Source organism: Mesocricetus auratus, unplaced genomic scaffold (genome assembly GCF_017639785.1).
Source record: "Mesocricetus auratus isolate SY011 unplaced genomic scaffold, BCM_Maur_2.0 Super-Scaffold_100676, whole genome shotgun sequence".
Taxonomy (NCBI): domain Eukaryota; kingdom Metazoa; phylum Chordata; class Mammalia; order Rodentia; family Cricetidae; genus Mesocricetus; species Mesocricetus auratus.
In genome coordinates this window covers 165528417-165545965 of record NW_024429266.1, presented here as the reverse complement: position 1 = coordinate 165545965, position 17549 = coordinate 165528417, and the positions used below count along the sequence as shown (strand labels likewise).

The window sequence follows — 17549 nt, the reverse complement described above, 5'->3', positions numbered from 1 at the left end:
CCAATAAGAACATAGGGAAATGGGCTACCTTATACTTTTGTTCCCATGCCTTCCCCACCATGATTGACTATATCCTCTCAAATACTTTCTTCCTTAAGTTGATTTTTTCTCTCTTCTCTTTTTTTATTTAAATTAGAAACAATCTTGTTTTACATGTCAATCACAGTTCCCTCTCCCTCCCCTCCTTCCCTGGCCCCCACCAACCCCTTATGCCATATCACATCAATGGAAAAAGTAACTACCATGTACACAGAGAGCAATAACTGTATAGGCAGACACATTATCCGAAAAAAAAGTGATGTGAGGTTAGCTGAATATAGCATCCCCTGTGAGGATTCTCCAGTGTAGATGAAGCAAAGCTTGGGTCTCATGTTCCCCTCTCCAAATTGCATGAGAACAATCCTAACACTATGTATGTAACTTTCAGTCAAGAAGCACTAATAATTCTCTTAGAGAGATCACTTTTAAACTGTGTCCAGCACCAAAGGAAAACTCAATGCATATACACTCTAGAACGACAAGATCACAGTTGCAGAAAGGAAGAGTGATATTTGAGTTAAACAAATATGAAGTCTTTAAGACTACTTACAGGGGGAAGGAAAGAAGATTTTTAATACATTAATTTCCTCATTTGCATTACCTTTGAAAGTGTTGATAAAGTGAAGCATCTAAGATATTTGTTCAAAACCCTCAGACCAAAAAGAAAAAAATAGGAATTTACATGTTTTCACATATTCTAGTTTACTAGTCCTTTCCTAATTGTGAGTATATTCTGGTATATTCCAATAGAGAAGTTTATGTTACTTGAGATCCATTAATATTGAAACAATTCTTGCAATTTATTAATAAGTGATAGCTTTAGAGTCTGAATTATTCAAATTAAATGAAGGGAAGTGGACTGTGATGGACTACCACTTTGAAACTTTCAGATTCAATAACCATCTTCATCTTGAAAACAAATGGATAAAATAATCCATTTCACATCATTTTATTCCTCTTGCATATACCATCTATGTTCATTAGATGTCTAGGCCAGTGACTTTAGAGTTTCAACATACACAAGAATTTCTTGTCGAATGTACTCAGAATGCAAATTTCTCAATTCCCACCTATAATACTGATTCAGGGGATTTCAAGGGAGATCCTAGAATGTGGACTTTTCATAAGTATTTGGTGGATTTCTGTAGTTATCCTAAATGCTAGGCTAAGAAAATATTGATAAAGATTTAAAATGACATCTCTATTTTAGGAAAATTGACACTATATTAAATGTAGCATCAGAAAATATCTAATATAGTAGATGCAGGAAAATTTCACTGTCATTAAAATGCTATTAGTCAAAAAAATTTCAGATGTAAACTTGGTGGTCCAACAATACTAGTATTTTTGCAATTTGAACACATTCTTAGCGTTCCATAGGATACTTTAGTATAAAAAAAGCTTGAGAATTCCTAGGTTATAGACACATACATTAATTCAAGAATTCCTACTCTTGATAGATACAGGATATTTTCCATTTGTTTAATACCTGTTAACATTTCATGTGAAATAGGAGTTGTATAGATGCATGTGAATATACAGTACATTTGATGAATGTACATATATATATATTAATATTTATGAAATAATCATGAAATTAGAACCCTCAATATTAGAGAAAAAGCTGGTAACTTTTAAGACAGTAATCTATTTTTCTTTAATGCTAAACAAAAATTCCTCAAAGTTTTGAAAACACATTAAAAGTGATTACAGATGAAATGTGATGTATGGAATTTATCTCCAGATAATTAGGATAAAAGTCGAGAAAGGATGTAAGGATCTACAAGTAATAATTTTTTAAAAGTTGTTTAATGTTGTGTACAATGTGATATGTATGTAAGAATTTTTATTATTTCTTTATTTTTATGTGTATTGTTAATTTTTCTAAAATAGGAGGCAGCCATAAAATGGTAGAAGGAATGAAAGTTGCTCTAAACAATACACAGAGAGAGTTTCCATATAGTTCTCAAGTAATAAGAACTAATTACTTTTTAAAGCATATCCCACATACAAATGAGAAAGTTTGGAATATCAATGTTAACCAATTCTTATCTACATTGGCAACACAAAGTCATCACACCAAAATAGCTTCGCATATATGTCTTGCTTTTCACATATACAAAGAAAATTTTCATAGCATTCAGGACACTTTTGATAAATAGTTTTATTCAAATTTAAAGTCATAATTGCCAATGGCATTTCCATAATTTATCTTCAGTTATGAACTTGCTAATAGGCGGGAAAACTAATCACATAAAAACTTGTCAAAAACAAACTCTGTTTTTCTTGAAGGCAGTTTAATTTTATTCTCTATGTCAGTGGTAAAGGACACTATTACTCATGATGATCTCTCAGAACAGTTTAGAAGCCCCAAAGGTTAGCAAATGTGTGTCTGATATCATTGACCATAATTAATTTAATAATTTTCATAATTGTGTTTTGTATACTAATTAGATGGTTTCAGTCTTCATTTGTGAGTGATAATCATTACACAGTGACTGTTTGAAGTTAACAACTCCACCCCAAGGACCGCAATGTACAATACATTTTCAGTCTTTTTTCTCTGTACAAACATTGGCCTCTGCCTACATATATTTATAACATGACAGGAAGTGTTGCTAAGATACCAATATAAAGTATTCTAGTGTATAAATAACACTTCAAATAGGTGATATTATCCTATGATTTTTTTTTCTTACAAGATAACTTGTGAAGACTGGAAACTTTGGAAATATGTTCTCCATCCTAAGTTCCTGAATATCTCTGATTTCTAATCTGGTAACATTTCCTATTTCTCTTTACTTTTATATCCACATTCTTATATTGGAATTGCATTTTGTCTTTAATGATGAGACCATGATTAACATGATAGTAGTTCATCTTGTAAGTAAATACACATTTTCCCCAAAGAAAACATATAAATGGTCTAGAGTATCTATGAAGATACTTAACACTCCTGATCAAGGAAATGCAAATCAAAAACTCACACCTTTTAGAAGGGCTTTTAACAAAAAGACAAGAGATAAGTGTTGTTAGTGCTGTGAAGCAAAGGTAACACATGTTCTCTTTACAATGTTGTTAATTAGATACAGTCATTAGGAAAAAAAATAAAGGTAATATGAAAGTTTCATAAAAACAAAAAATTAAAACTTCCATATTATCCTGTATTCTATTACTTATTAGAGCCTCATGTTCACTGCATCATTACTAACAATAATATATAAAAGCATAGTTTGCATCTATAATTCATTGAAAGGATAAAGAATTGCAGGCTTTCATAACAGAGTTCCATTGGAAAATTATTCAATCCAATGATCAAAAAATATTTTATTTATGATAGCACAGATCTGCCAAGACAACATGAGAAATAAGCCAGAATATAAGGTCTATTTTCAAGAAGAGAAAAGTTATTGTATGAACTAATTTACGTGTAGAATCTAAGATTGGCACATACATAAAAGAATTCTGTGCAATGGTAGACACCAGGGAGAAGATGGGTGGGGGAAATACAGGTGGACTGCTAGTGGGAACAAAAGCAGTTAGTTATTATGTAGAGGAACCACAGAGCACTAATGTCCTGCAGGGTGGCAGGCTTATCCACACGGTACTGTGCACTTGAAATTTGATAAAAGAGTTAGCTTTGGGTATTCTTACCACAAATGGAAGCATTAGAAGCAGGAATGCAAACAGCCATGCTAATGTTTGACTACAGTAATAAGTTGTTATGTGTGAGAGCATACATAAAAACCTGTCCATCTCACATTTTTATCAATTTTTATTTTAGAAAATTATAATTTCAGTCCTCCCAGATTGTTTAAAAGGGTATTTTTGTTGAAATAGCTTTATTTTGTTATTTGTGGGATTATTTTATTGAGAAAATAAGGATTAATGTTGGGGTGGTAACCCTCAATGGGAAAGGAAGTGAGATGCAGTATGGTGATGAAGAGTAGTCATGATCCACTAGCTGACAATGTTTCATTCACTGCTGATCAAATTTTAAGGAAGAACTTCATTTTGCTATTGTGATAGAAGGTTTAATAACAGTGTACAGAGCAAAAGGAATCTAAGCTGTTGGTTTTAAGGTACAATTAAGGGTGGGAATCCTACTGAACATATTCACACAGGATGTCTTATAACTCTTTATACTGGAAGGTGGACCTGTGGATGCAAGGAAGGACACTGGTGGATATTTGTCAGATTCACCTAATAAGTAAACAAGAAAATATCTAACATTGATGCTAGGAAGTTGCCAAAAATTCACCCAGGCTGGGTCACATTGATTCAGAAAGCAACGTATCAGTAAGCTCTAAACATTATTAGAACTTTAATAAAACTTTTAATAACTTCATCTTACTATGAATAAGTATATAAGATTCACAAGGTATCTTTGTGAATTATTGATAAAGCATAGACAATGAACCAAAGAAGATAAATCAGTTTGGGAAAGGAAAGGGTACATTCAGAGTAAATGGGGAAAATGCTATAGGAAATATTTTCAGGAAGAAAAAATAGCGATATACCATATAAGCAAATAGTTATGAAATAAAAATAAAAATATTTAAAGTATAGCAAAATAATAACAGCATTCTGGAAGATTAATTGGAAATGTTAAAAACAATTAATATAATAATATATATGCATGTTTGTTATACATATATATTTACAGATATAAACTAGAATACCTCTTTAGGGAATCCAATAATTACATTCAGAAGATGGGGAGGAAGTAAATTATTAACTTAAAGAAAGATAACCTCAATCCAGAAAGTATGGGATGTTAGATAATACCTGTCAAATGTTCAATATCAAGTAGAAAAGGAAGATGAATTACAGGGCATCATCCTGAAATTATGGACAACTAGGAAGGAGCAGACTTCTAGCTAGAGTGAATAGATGGTGGAAGGAAGGGATGAGAAAGGAAAGGCTTCAGTTTTCAGGGCATAGTAACATCATGAAATTTCTGGAGGAATGATTTCGATTCTGAATTGCATTTCCAAGCGAAACATTAGTCAAGGAAAATTGTACCTATGCAGCTCCTTTTGCAATGTAATGTAAATCTATAGTCCTTGAAAGTTATTATCACAAACTATTTAGATAATAAATAGTAGTCAGTCACCTAGTATAATCAAGCTTATCATGTTAGGTATGTTTTCATGGTCAAACAGAGATATTTCAGATAAGTAGTCTTCAAACACTTCAGAAATCTATAGAATATGATATTTAAGATGCTTTAATAATATGTTTTTGTTTGTTTGTTTCTTATGACCTCTTTGCTCCGGGCAGCACCAACCTACTTGAAGGACTTCAAAGAAACTCCATATGGCATGAAATAAACTTTTGTGGCAAAAGTTAGCCGCTCAACAAGAAACTCACATTGCCTCGATGGCTTACAGTGTGCTGGCCAGGTTGCACAAGCAGGAAACCAATAAAGCAACTGTCAAATTTTGTCAAGCAAGGTAGGAAGTCCTTAAAAATTCCTGCTTCACACAAAGGTCTATAAGTAGGCCACAAATGAGTGCCCCAACTTTGCAGAGTGACTGCCCAGGCAACCAGCTGTTTCTGTCATGACTTAGTTTTGGAAGTGGCTTGTTCTGTACTACAAGCCAAAAGATCACACAGTAATTGCATAGATATCAATTCTTGAGATGACCCGCCAGAGCCAATACAAAGGTCTTATTTGGCATTATTGTCTTATGAATAAAAGTTTCTTGCTGTAGATCCTTCTAGTAGATTATTCCTTTCTATAACAAACTTGGAATTTACTTCCCACATTAGGTTCTATCTGGTCATTTACTGGGCACAATTTCTCCCATGTATTTGGAGTTTACTCATTACCTTCCTTAGCTATGTGTGAAACCTGTTCTCCATTACCAGGTCCTTGTTCCTCTCTCCTATGTAATTGCAGAGATCTGCCTTCCGGCAGTTATCCTTATTGACAGGTCAGTGTTTAGGGCCCAGGCAAAAGCATTCCATCTACGACATTCCCAGATATCCAAGGACATGGAATTACAGCATGTCCAAAGCTGTTGATTCATAGATGCCCAGATGGATAGAAAAAAAAAACTTGCCTTGGTTTGTACCTCACTGGTAGACAGAGAAGCAATAACCTTAGCTAACTCCACACTAAAAGATCTCAAACCTCTTGCATTTACCTTCATTGCAGGTTATTAAACCAAGATCTCAGATCCTAGATTTACTGCTCCTTCCTGTTTCCCCTGAGAAGATAACGACAAAGGTAATGAGCCAGTTTGTTTATCATCAGGAAAAAGCAAACTTTCCTGAAGGCCTGTGTTCTGAGGCCAGAGGACTGGAAGGCACCAAGTTCTGTTTCATGTGGACTTAAACTTAGATCCCTCCTTTGAGTACAGCCCTAGGCAATTGGTGCTAAAAGCATCTCCTAGCAGTTTTAGTTTATTACTTTGTGTGTAAATCTTTCTGCCTTGCTGACCCTGAAGAAACTCAAGCCTCACATTGTACTGAAAAAAGAATCAGGGTTGCAAATGTATATTTACTGGTTTCCCCAAGAACTGGGGGAGAAGAGATAGAAGAATAAAGAGACATGCTGAGGAGCAATTGTGAGTTAATTTTTTTTAAACCTTAGACCCCCTTAGTTATCCACCTCCAACTCCAGCTGTAGACTGGACCCTGTAAGGAATCCCAAGGGGAGCTGGCACCCCAAAAAGATCCAGATAGCTCTGCACGTCCTGTTTACTCATGTAATATTTATCCTTCTTAGGTCTCAGATGGGGTTGAAAACTGGATAGTTATAGTTCTCCAGTTTTCCATGTTACAGAACTCAGAAAAGAAACTCACAAAAGAGGTGTAAAGTGCATAAGGTTGACAGACATAAAAGGATAGTTTGGGGTTGATACTACAAGTTAGGATATAAAGTTAATTATGAACAACACTTTGCATTCTCCAAAATACAACAGATAACGGAATATTTTCTCTGAATTTGCCAAACACAAATGGACTGGACTTTGTTAATGTAGTTCTTATCTGTATATAGTTACTGCACCTGTTGTACATAATTTTTATTATATTAGTTAAAAATTTTACTGTTTATTTAGGCAAAAAGAGGGAAAAGTTGTGTGACATTTTGATCATGTTCTGATAATAAAGCTAGTTTGAAGTCAGAAGGCATAGCTAGTCACTAGGTGATCAAAATCAACTTGAGAGGTTTTGGAGGACTGAAGACAGATAAGAGACAGGAAGTCACAAGGCAGGACTGAGAAAGGATCTTAGCCCTTTCAGATGAAAGAACAGAAGAAATAGGAGGTCACTGGTGGCTCCCCACTGCTTCTCTGATCTTTCAAATTCTTACCGCTATATATGACTCCCAGGTTTTGTTTTGTTTTATTGATAAGGAATAATTAGACAAATGCATCAAAACACTCAGTTTTAAAGATGTTGGCATTTAATAGGCTATTACAATACTTGTGCTATCTAATTTATATTTCTTATAAAGACCTCATGTCACTTCTCTGTTTCTTCAACTGTAACTTTCCAGTACACATTACAGGATTGAGGAGTTTTGGAGTTCTATAGATGATAGGAAATGATACATGTTTTTGTTTGTGATTAGTTAACACTTCTATTGCTTTGAAGAGACAACATGGTCATAGCAACGTTTATAAAGGAAAATATTTCATTGGAGCTGCTTCCAGTTTCATAGGAATAGTTTATTACTGTGATTGCAGGACACATGGTGGCATGCAGGCTGCATGTTTCTGGATAAGGAATTGAGAGTTCTACATCTAGCTCCACAGACAGCAGAAGAAATGTGCTACTCTGAGTCTAGCTTGAGCATCTGAGACCTCACAGTCCACTCCTAGTGACACACTTACTCCAAAAAATTCCACACCTCCTAATAGTGTCATTCCCTATGGGTCTATAGGGGCCATTTTCTTTCAAATCACTACAGTTGATTCTAATAATTTTACTTGAAAAATTGCAAACCTCAAGTATTTGAAAACCAAGAAACCACTCTAACATTAATTGTGATAATTGAAGGACAATAAAAATGTTGTCCTGACCAGTGTTAAAATATATATATTTGATTCTCTGAAATAATTTCCCCATCAATAATTTAAAATTTGAAAATGTCTGCATTAAAATACATCAAATTACCCTGTATAGGAAGAATATAAACTGTGAGATGAACATTTTGAGTGAGATGGTTATATTCACCAAAAAACTTCATTGGTATTCTCTCAATCTCTACAATATTACAAATGTTTTCCAATGTCCTGTCATTTCTCTGAGGTTGTACATTTGGTTTATTAAAACAAGCTGGACTTTATGATAAAAGTGGGATAAACACCTCGAAACCTCTACATTGTTGTGTAAATCCAGAAAGCCCCAATTATCTGCCTGTCTTGCATATATATTCCTCTCACTAATGCTGACCAATCTTACAGAATGCTCTGATTTTGCATGAGAAAAAACAGAGGCCATTCTGTATGTGGGTATAATAAAGACTTCTATCGCAAAGAATAAACAACTAAATGAGCGGCAATAAACTTAATTTGCACATTAGATATGCTTTTCCAAGTTCCGACATTTCAGTTGAAAATAATGCTGAAGCAATGAGGCCTATAATTGAACATCCAAAACTTCTCCAGTGGGGAAACAAAAACAAATGTTGCCTGCAAACAAGATCATTTTTATAGCCTGCTGGTACTCTCCTTTTTAATAATTTTCTAAATGCGAGATCAAATAATTCACCCCTTTATATGATATTCATATACCACTTCATATATGTATGGGGTGTGATTTTTTATATAAGTCCTAAAAAGTGAAAACCCTGAAAACTATTTTTCCTTTGTATTTCCTATTTGTGCCTATAGAACATGTCCTCAAATCACATTGGGCATCTTGCAAGTATCTGGCAAGGCAGCTGCTAATTGCATTCACAGTGTCTGAATAGAAAATTGCCTCATCCTGCTGCATTAGTGAAGTAGAAATTTCCAGACACACAGTGCAGATAACTGCAGAATCCTCTTAACACAGATAAGCCGTATCAGCTAAACCTAAGCTGGAAAATATCTCACTCTTGTAACTATTATCTTTTTACATGTTATCTAACAGTAACATTTCCTGCATGACTGAAGATGATAAATAAATTCAAACGGATATGACTGTTTTGCCAGCTTTATTGAAATTTCTCATTTGTTACTCACCACTGTTATCCAGTTGCATAGCATGTGCTAATTTGGGTTTGATAAAACAATCATCTGTGATTTTGTAATGACATTATGTATCAGACATATGTACTCAAAAATATCAAGCCATCTTACTAGACTAGAAAATGGTTAATACAATACAATATATACTATTTTTACCCAGACCAAACTTCAGATTGTAAAATGACTGACTTTTTTTTCTAACAATGCTACATTCAACACCTTTGAATGAAAGGAAATGACAGAAGGTAATCTAGCTGAGATAGGATATGATATATTATGCAGATCAATAACAGTTTTAAAACTGCTTGTAAATATACTGTGTATATGTTTTGTGTATATCTGTAATTTTATTTTTATATGGAAGGATATAATTAAAAACCTGTAAAGTTTATATTGTATAGGTATATGCCATTGGTAATCAAACAATCAACTCAAAATCCTTTAAGGCAAGACTTATATATTTCCTGAAGTTTAAAATAAAAATATAACAAACCGCGTTTCTAAAACTATATACAAACAAGAAAGAATAACTTGACAGCCACACATATTAACATCAGCTATATTAACATGGGCATGTTTTCTGTAGTTCACTCATCCTTCAGTGCTGTTAGAAGCACTAGGATGGTGGATTTTCTTCACAAAGTTCTCAGATTTCCTACAGCTTTTTATTTACCCTCTTATATAACACACACACACACACACACACACATATACCACACACACACACACACACACACACACACACACGAAATCAGTGAATATAAAACCAAGACTGAAATTAGATAATCTTTGCTGGAAGTTGTTTTCTGAAGAGTGGATTCTGAAATAGTCAAAACTCTCACATGTAGAGAAAATAAGCCAGTACAGAAAACAGTCTGTGTACAGAGTTACAGGAGAATAAACTTCTGGCCAGTCTCTGTCCTGGGTACATAAGCTACTGTTAGTGCAACGGGGCTTAGAATTCATCTCAGATTAAAACATAAATTCTTCTCCCACTATTTATGCTACTCTACTAAATGTCATGTAGTGCCCTGACCATCAACATAATAAGTTGGTGAATTATATAGTCTGTAAGAAGATGAAATGTAGAAGAAATATTGGATCCGTTAAGCCAAAAGTGAACTATGTGAAAGGAGGCTATCATCCAGTCACATTACTAGGACTTCACTTGTAAGATGATACCTTCTAGACCTCACAGGGAAGTTACACTCATGAATATGGTTACATAAACAAGACTTGTCTGTTGATCACAGCAGTCAACACAGAAACATAGTCACACAATTTCACTTTATCCATACATGCATGAAGAGCTGTATGCAATCAGAGGGTGGTAAAAAAAAAAAAGGAAAATCATTTTTTCCAGGGCCAAGTTTCCCTAATAGGTTATTCAAGTGCAAGTGCACAGCCCTAGATACATGAACTTAAGAGCAACAACTACATAGACTCCATAGGTTATATATGACAATGGTAATTATAGAAGAACTCATGAATTCAAGGGATATGACCAGAGTATACTCATTTATTAAATCCTATAAGACTTTAAATTAAAACAATAAACAAATACAGTAAGTATAAGTTGTAGATCAAAAGAGGTCTATTTCTATTGTCTTTTGTAGAAACAAAACAAAGTAAACTTAAATAATATTACATATTCAAGTACTTCTTTTTAGGAAATAGGATATTTGTGGATAATGGTGGACTGTTAGAAATGCCCTCAATTTTTTTCTCATTGCAAGAACAAGAAACAAATCCTTCAGAACAAAGAAGCAAAATTAGTTGCTTCCAATAGGTCACTGTGAACATCAAAGCACATTCCAGACAATTCTAAGTAAGTCATCTCTCATTTGATTTCATTGGCTATTATTGAGAAGTGAACATCATGATACTAAACATTTCAATTGCCTTGGAACAAGTCTTTCCTTCAGTTCAATCTACCCAGCAGCCTTTTCTTTCCTTAGCCCTTGGAGTGAAGGGATGTAAGGTAATTTACCAGCAAAATCATCAGCCCTACTATGATATTTTGGAATGTATATAAGTTTAATTCCTGAATATTCCATAGAAAATGACCCTCATGAAGCACATTACTACTGTTGACTTCTATCTTTCCTACATGCTATTTGTATATTCATGGGTTTCTCTGTACCTCTAACACTCCATTACAATTGCATGATATCCTCCACCATACTTTATTTATCATCTACTATCATTAAATGAAAATTACTCTCTATACAGCCTTAATTAGAAATGATGCAAAAAAATCACTTTTCTCTATATAAACATTGGAAATTTTACTACAGAAATACCTTGTTATTCAATAACACCATGGCATGTGTATTAAAACACTAAGTCCATCTCTGTCTTACTAACTGATGACAATACAATCTTAAGAAAGATGATTTCTTTTTATTTGCTATTGAAAATATGCCGCACTGGTGGGTTTTTTGACACATCAATTCTTATCAGTTACATTTTCCCAGAGTGTCTCAGACAACTGTTGACAGAATGTCACATACTTGATACAAGTTGGTAGAAATAGTTTCCAGATATAAAGGTGAGTATTTTCAGTGAGTTATTTTAAATAAAGTTGAAGTTAGTTACTGATTATTCTTGAATACATTTATTTTTTACACAGAAAATATGAGGAAACAAAATTGCAGAATTGAGTCATTTGGGCTTAATTAACTGCACACACTGATTTATGAGTCAGTCATTTTTGTCATCTGGGAGAAAAGAAATAATAGAAGTGACATGGCTTCCAATAAACATACCATTTTCATGAACTGATACTAAATATAACAAAATAGCCCAAGTAGAGAATAGACAATCCTGGTACTAATTATGTCCCTTGGTGATAAATGGAGGTGCATTTGAGCTGATATTAGCTTAAAACGCATAACAGTGGAATATGCAGTTTTACCTTGTCAAATCATACAGGCTTGTCAGCTAGGGATACCGTATCATTCCTGTGGACAATGTGACATTAATATTTTCTCTTTGAAAAAACTGACTATTAAAAAGAGTTCATGAAACTCTTATCGTTTCTTAATTTATGTCAAGTGTTGTTTAAACAAATGAGCAGATTTTAATATTGGATTGTCTTAGATACATAGACTTATGGTTTAAATGAGAATGACTCTATATCACTGCCATAGGCTCATATATTTAAAATTTGGTCCTTAGTTGGCAAAACTCTTTTGGAATTATTAGGAAGTATATGTGGCCTTGTTGGTCGAGGCTTGTCTGGGGGTGACCTTTGATGTTTCAAAAGGCTTGAGGTATTCTCAGTGTGCTCTCTGAGATGTAAACGTACAGCTACTGTCCTCTACCAGGCCTGCCTGTCCGTTGTCATACTCCCTGCCATGATGGTGAAGAACTCCCTATTTCTTTGGAAACAAACAAACAAACAAACAAAACACCTTTCTTTCATTGAGTTGCTGTGGTCATCGTGTTTTCTCACAGCAATAGAAAAGTAACTAAAATACATGGAAATATTCATACAAAACAAGAGCATCTGAATAATATTTAACCAAAACTTGGGCTACCTAGAAGTGTATCAAAATGTCTATGGTATCAAGCACTAAGGCATGGGGAGCTTTTAATATTCCGCAGAAGGATTTAACTCTACAAAATCTCACATTGACTCTGCTTTTTTGTTTTTTTTTTAATTTAAAGAAAAAATGTATTGAAGATCTTTGAAACAACTACTATAAAATTGACTTGTCCATACAACTGTAGTTACATGATGCATTGCATCTATTATGTTAAAATGTGCATTAGACACAAAACAAAAACCATGAAACAAGCCACCATTCTTTAACAATTAAGCAAAGATAAAATGCCAAAGGAACAACATGGATGACTTGCAAAGGATGGGCTCTTTAAACACCATTAAAAAAAAGAGCACAGATGGATGAGTGTTCAGTTATATACACTGAAGAGGACCTTTAGCACTAGGAATCAGAGCGTTTTGTCATAGAGCATTAACACATATTATAAAAGTGCATAGTGTCGAAGGAACAGAACCACCAGCATTCAAAAGCAGCTTTGTCAACTAGGCAATGAAACACTCTACAGCATGACTCTCTCTATTTTCCATCACTGAATACAGTGGTAGAAACTTTGAAATGAAAAGAAAGAAGAAAAGGAGAACTGATTCCTTTTATTTTCTTTGTTTAAAATCAAACGGAAAACAAACATCAATTTTGTTATACACTAATGGTCTTCAAATTACATCACTTGTACAAGAGAAGAACTAAGAACCAAACTATTTACACTACATAATCACTGTCAACGAACAAAGTTGCAGAATTCTTTGCAGGAAATCATGTAGATAGAAGGCTCAATCATTAAAGTCTAGGATCACAATCACATTTACTGTGTTAACTGAAAAATTATTCACATTTATCATTGAAGTATATCCCTAAGGTGGACACCCCATTAATGAATCTGGTAGCATAACTCCTAAGTAAATGTTGAACTAAAATGTTTGACACATACAATATATTACCAGTTTGGCATAGACACATAAATCAAGGTATGCCTAGGTGACCATAATATGCAACAAGACCCCCTGAAAACAAAAGAAATTACCTTTCACGATGAGACTGCCACTACTTTTCCCATTGCCAAACTGATTTGAGGCTAAACAGGTATAAGATCCAGCATCTGACATGGTCACATTGCTTATCTTAAGGCTACCATCCTCCAAGAGAAATACTCTAAAAAGAAAGCATATAACAGAAGGCTATTTGATATGAATAAATCATAAATATTTTCGATAATACTTAAATGACAAATGCATAAGAAATTCATTTACTATTATTATGTTCTTAGTTTGAAACCATCTTAAATCTAAACAAGATAAAAACATAAGATTTTGTGTTGACATAGAATATTATGCTATCACGTGAATTATTACTGTTTATTTCAGTGCATATTAGAAATCAAATAATTGAATGTCTGATATTCTAACATTCAATGGATAGATGAATAAGAAAAGTATTATTTGTTATACATTTGGAATAGTCAACTCACTTCTGCAAATTGAACATGGGTTTAAAAGAACAGAGTTCGCCTGGCAGTGGTGGCACACACCTTCAATCCCAGCACTCGGGAGGCAGAGGCAGGAGGATCTCTGTGAGTTCGAGGCTGGGCTGGACCAACAGCCTCCAAAACAATACAGAGAAACCCTGTCTCATAAAAACCCCCCAAAAAAAATACAAAAATAAAAGAACAGAGGCCAGCCTTCACATTTTCATCAGTGCTTTCATGAAGCAAGTTTTACATAGCCTTTTAAATGACCATACAAGAACTTGTGAACCATGAAAGTATTTGCCTCTGTTAGACAGTGGCACGGACCATCTGGATAGTTCTGTGTGCAAAGGATGTGCTTATTATATAGCACACCATAGCAAAAAGTAACAGAATAAATATAAACATGAATTGTTTATGTACCACCTGGAATTAAATAATCTTATACTATATAGTACACAAAAGAGAAATAGCTCATATATTCCAGTCTTTATAGAATTTCCCATAATTTTAGCATAAACAGAGAAAACCCAAGTATGTTCTCTCTTACTTCAACAAAATATTTTATGAAAGAGGAAAAATGGGAACAAATAAATCATCTTCCCAAATTTAGGTTTCCATTTCTAGGACATACAATTTTACTTAGCAATATTTCAAAAACACAGTTTTTAAAATACTGATTGGTCTTCTGAATTCTAGGAAACATAGTGGCAACCAACTAACATTAATGACCGCAGCTGTCCAAGGAAGATAGGCAAGCCTATTTGTATGCAGGTCATACCTATTAACAATAACAAAACGTTATTTGTAGAAGTGCAAACAGATCATTGTTTTTAATATGTGTATAACACCAAATGGAGCTAATATAATTAATATTAATTACCCAATTTGAACCATAGTGGATATCAGCCAAGTAGAATTTATATGAAACCATTGCCTGATGCTGGGTTTACTACTGAGGAAGGATTCCAGCTTCCTGTTAGTGAGAAGAATAGGATTTAGAATGCTCTAGTCCATGGAATTCATGACATTACAGTATTCTCTCAGAGCAGATGTGCATTGTTGTTCTGATTTCAGAAGAATTTGGCTTAATAAATCCCGATTCAACTTAAGATTTACAAATACTACATCATCAATATAGTATCAAAGGCATGCTAGCAAGTCTTTACCTGATATAATGGGAGAAGGTCAAAGTAAGAAACAATACTGGCCAGGCATTGGTGGCACATGTCTTTAATCCCAGCACTCAGGAGGCAGTGGTAGGTGGATCTCTGTGAGTTCAAGGCCAGCCTGATCTACAGAGTGAGTTTGAGGACAGCCTCCAAAGCAATACAGAGAAACCCTGTCTTGAAAAGCCAAAAAGAGAAAAGGGAAACAATGCTGTGCATTCTCCACTTTTATTCTTCAGAGACTACTAAAAACTACTCCTGCACCTAAAATCAATATTGCTTAAAAGAAAAGCAAAAACAAAAAATATTTTATGTGATTTAAAACATCATGTTGCTGCTACATAACAATAACTAAACATGTCTCAAATAAAACAAGGAAAAAAAAAAGAGTACAGCCAACCACAATCGAGCTGCAGTGATTAATTGATGTTTTCAAATAAGGCAAAAGGCACACTATGAATTGATGAAATATTTACTTCACAACTTGGCAACAGAAAAATTGATATTTTACTAAGCTTATTTTAGGATAAGATAGATAAGATAGGATAACAAATATATGTTATCAGGAGGTTTCATTGTGGCATAGGAGCAAAGGATTTTAATGTATTTTACTTATACTACACTTCGGCTTCCTTAGCATTTAAGGAACAAAGTGCAGGCATGATACATATAAATTTACCTGTCAAAAAACAGGAAGAACATTCTATTAATATAAATTAGAAATTTGAATGAATAGTCAGCAAAGAAAGTACGATTACAAAGAAGAAAAAATAATTATAATTCGACCATATGCTTTTCAATATCAAGCTTAATATTCATATAACACAGATCATGTAAGTTATTGTATAGATATATGAACATCATGGAATTATGGAAAGGATTACAATTCAAAAAAGTTTACATAGGCAAGTAAGAACAAAGAAATGTTAGAAAAGGTTTTTCTTCTAGGATTATTAATTCAATGTCTCTGCATCATTTGTTCGTGCCCCATGTTGGCTGACATTTTGTTGTTGGAGTATCTCTTGTCCCGCCAAGTCCTTCCCGTCTGATTTCCTACCTTTTCCAGAATTCTCCTTGTCTCCTTGTACCGCTTATCTTCCTGCCTGGCCAGTTAGTGTTTTATTCATCAACCAATAAGAGAAACATATATAAAGGATATCCCCCATCACCAATGCTTGCTAAACACTCATGTTTGAAGCAACATTTTTAGTGTTATAATACTGATATAAGAAATAAATAATGTTAAATACTGAGGGTAAGCTCAGTGGTGATAGTGCATGCCTTTAATTCTAGCACTTAAGAGACAAAAGGCAGGTGTACCAGAGTTCAAAGCCAGCATGGTCTACAAAGTGAGTTATAGGACATTCAGATATTACAGAGAAATATTGTCTTCAAATTCAAAAGAAAACAAACAAAAAAAACAAAAACAAAAAATGCCCAATTTGCTTGGCAGTGATAGTGCATGCAGCTAATCCCAGCACTCAGGAGGCAAAAGCAGGTTTATCTCTGTGAGTTTAAGGCCAGCCCTGTCTATAGAAAGAGTTCCAGGACAGCCAGAGCTACTTGGAGAAACCCAATATTGAAAAACTAAAATAAATAAACTAAGAATATCAATGATATTAAGAATTATTTGCCAAATTTTGAAGGAATTATGAGCTTTTAAGAGTAAATGATTCATCACAGCACATCCAATGAGTATGTAGAACGCATATTCTCAAAACAAGTCCTGACATTCTGGTGTTATCAAGTCTACCTTGGCAGTCTAGAATATTTCTAGAGAGAATAAACATGTAAAAATTGTGACCACTCAGTTACATGTAACCAAAATATCACCTATATATTATTCTTTAGAACAGCAGACATTTATTTTACTAAATTCTTTCGTTTCCAGTTTCCAAAACACAGTTTACAAAGGATAGAATTACTAACAGGAGGCTTAACTGGATGCAAATTAATATGTGTATAATTTTATTTATGTAGAATGAGCTTTAATGGAAGATTTCCTCAATTTGACCTTCAGATAGTCCAGTCATTCTCTGTAATGTGGCAGAAGAGGTAGTATGTTCATATGTACAGGTTTGCAGCTTCTTAGCTATCCTAATACTGCTTTCACCCCAAGGAG

The 17549-nt window shown here is 33.9% G+C and overlaps 1 protein-coding gene across 5 annotated transcripts in view; it reads right to left on the bottom strand.

Moving 5' to 3' along the window:
* The window catches only part of Cntn6 (contactin 6), a 393737-nt gene that overhangs the window by 48943 nt on the left and 327245 nt on the right, over positions 1–17549 (bottom strand). For all 5 annotated transcript variants that reach the window (XM_040738250.1, XM_040738246.1, XM_040738248.1 and 2 more), the window contains one exon: positions 13818–13945. In XM_040738250.1, the coding sequence (XP_040594184.1) occupies positions 13818–13945 (128 nt within the window). The remainder of the gene's footprint in view (positions 1–13817; positions 13946–17549) is intronic.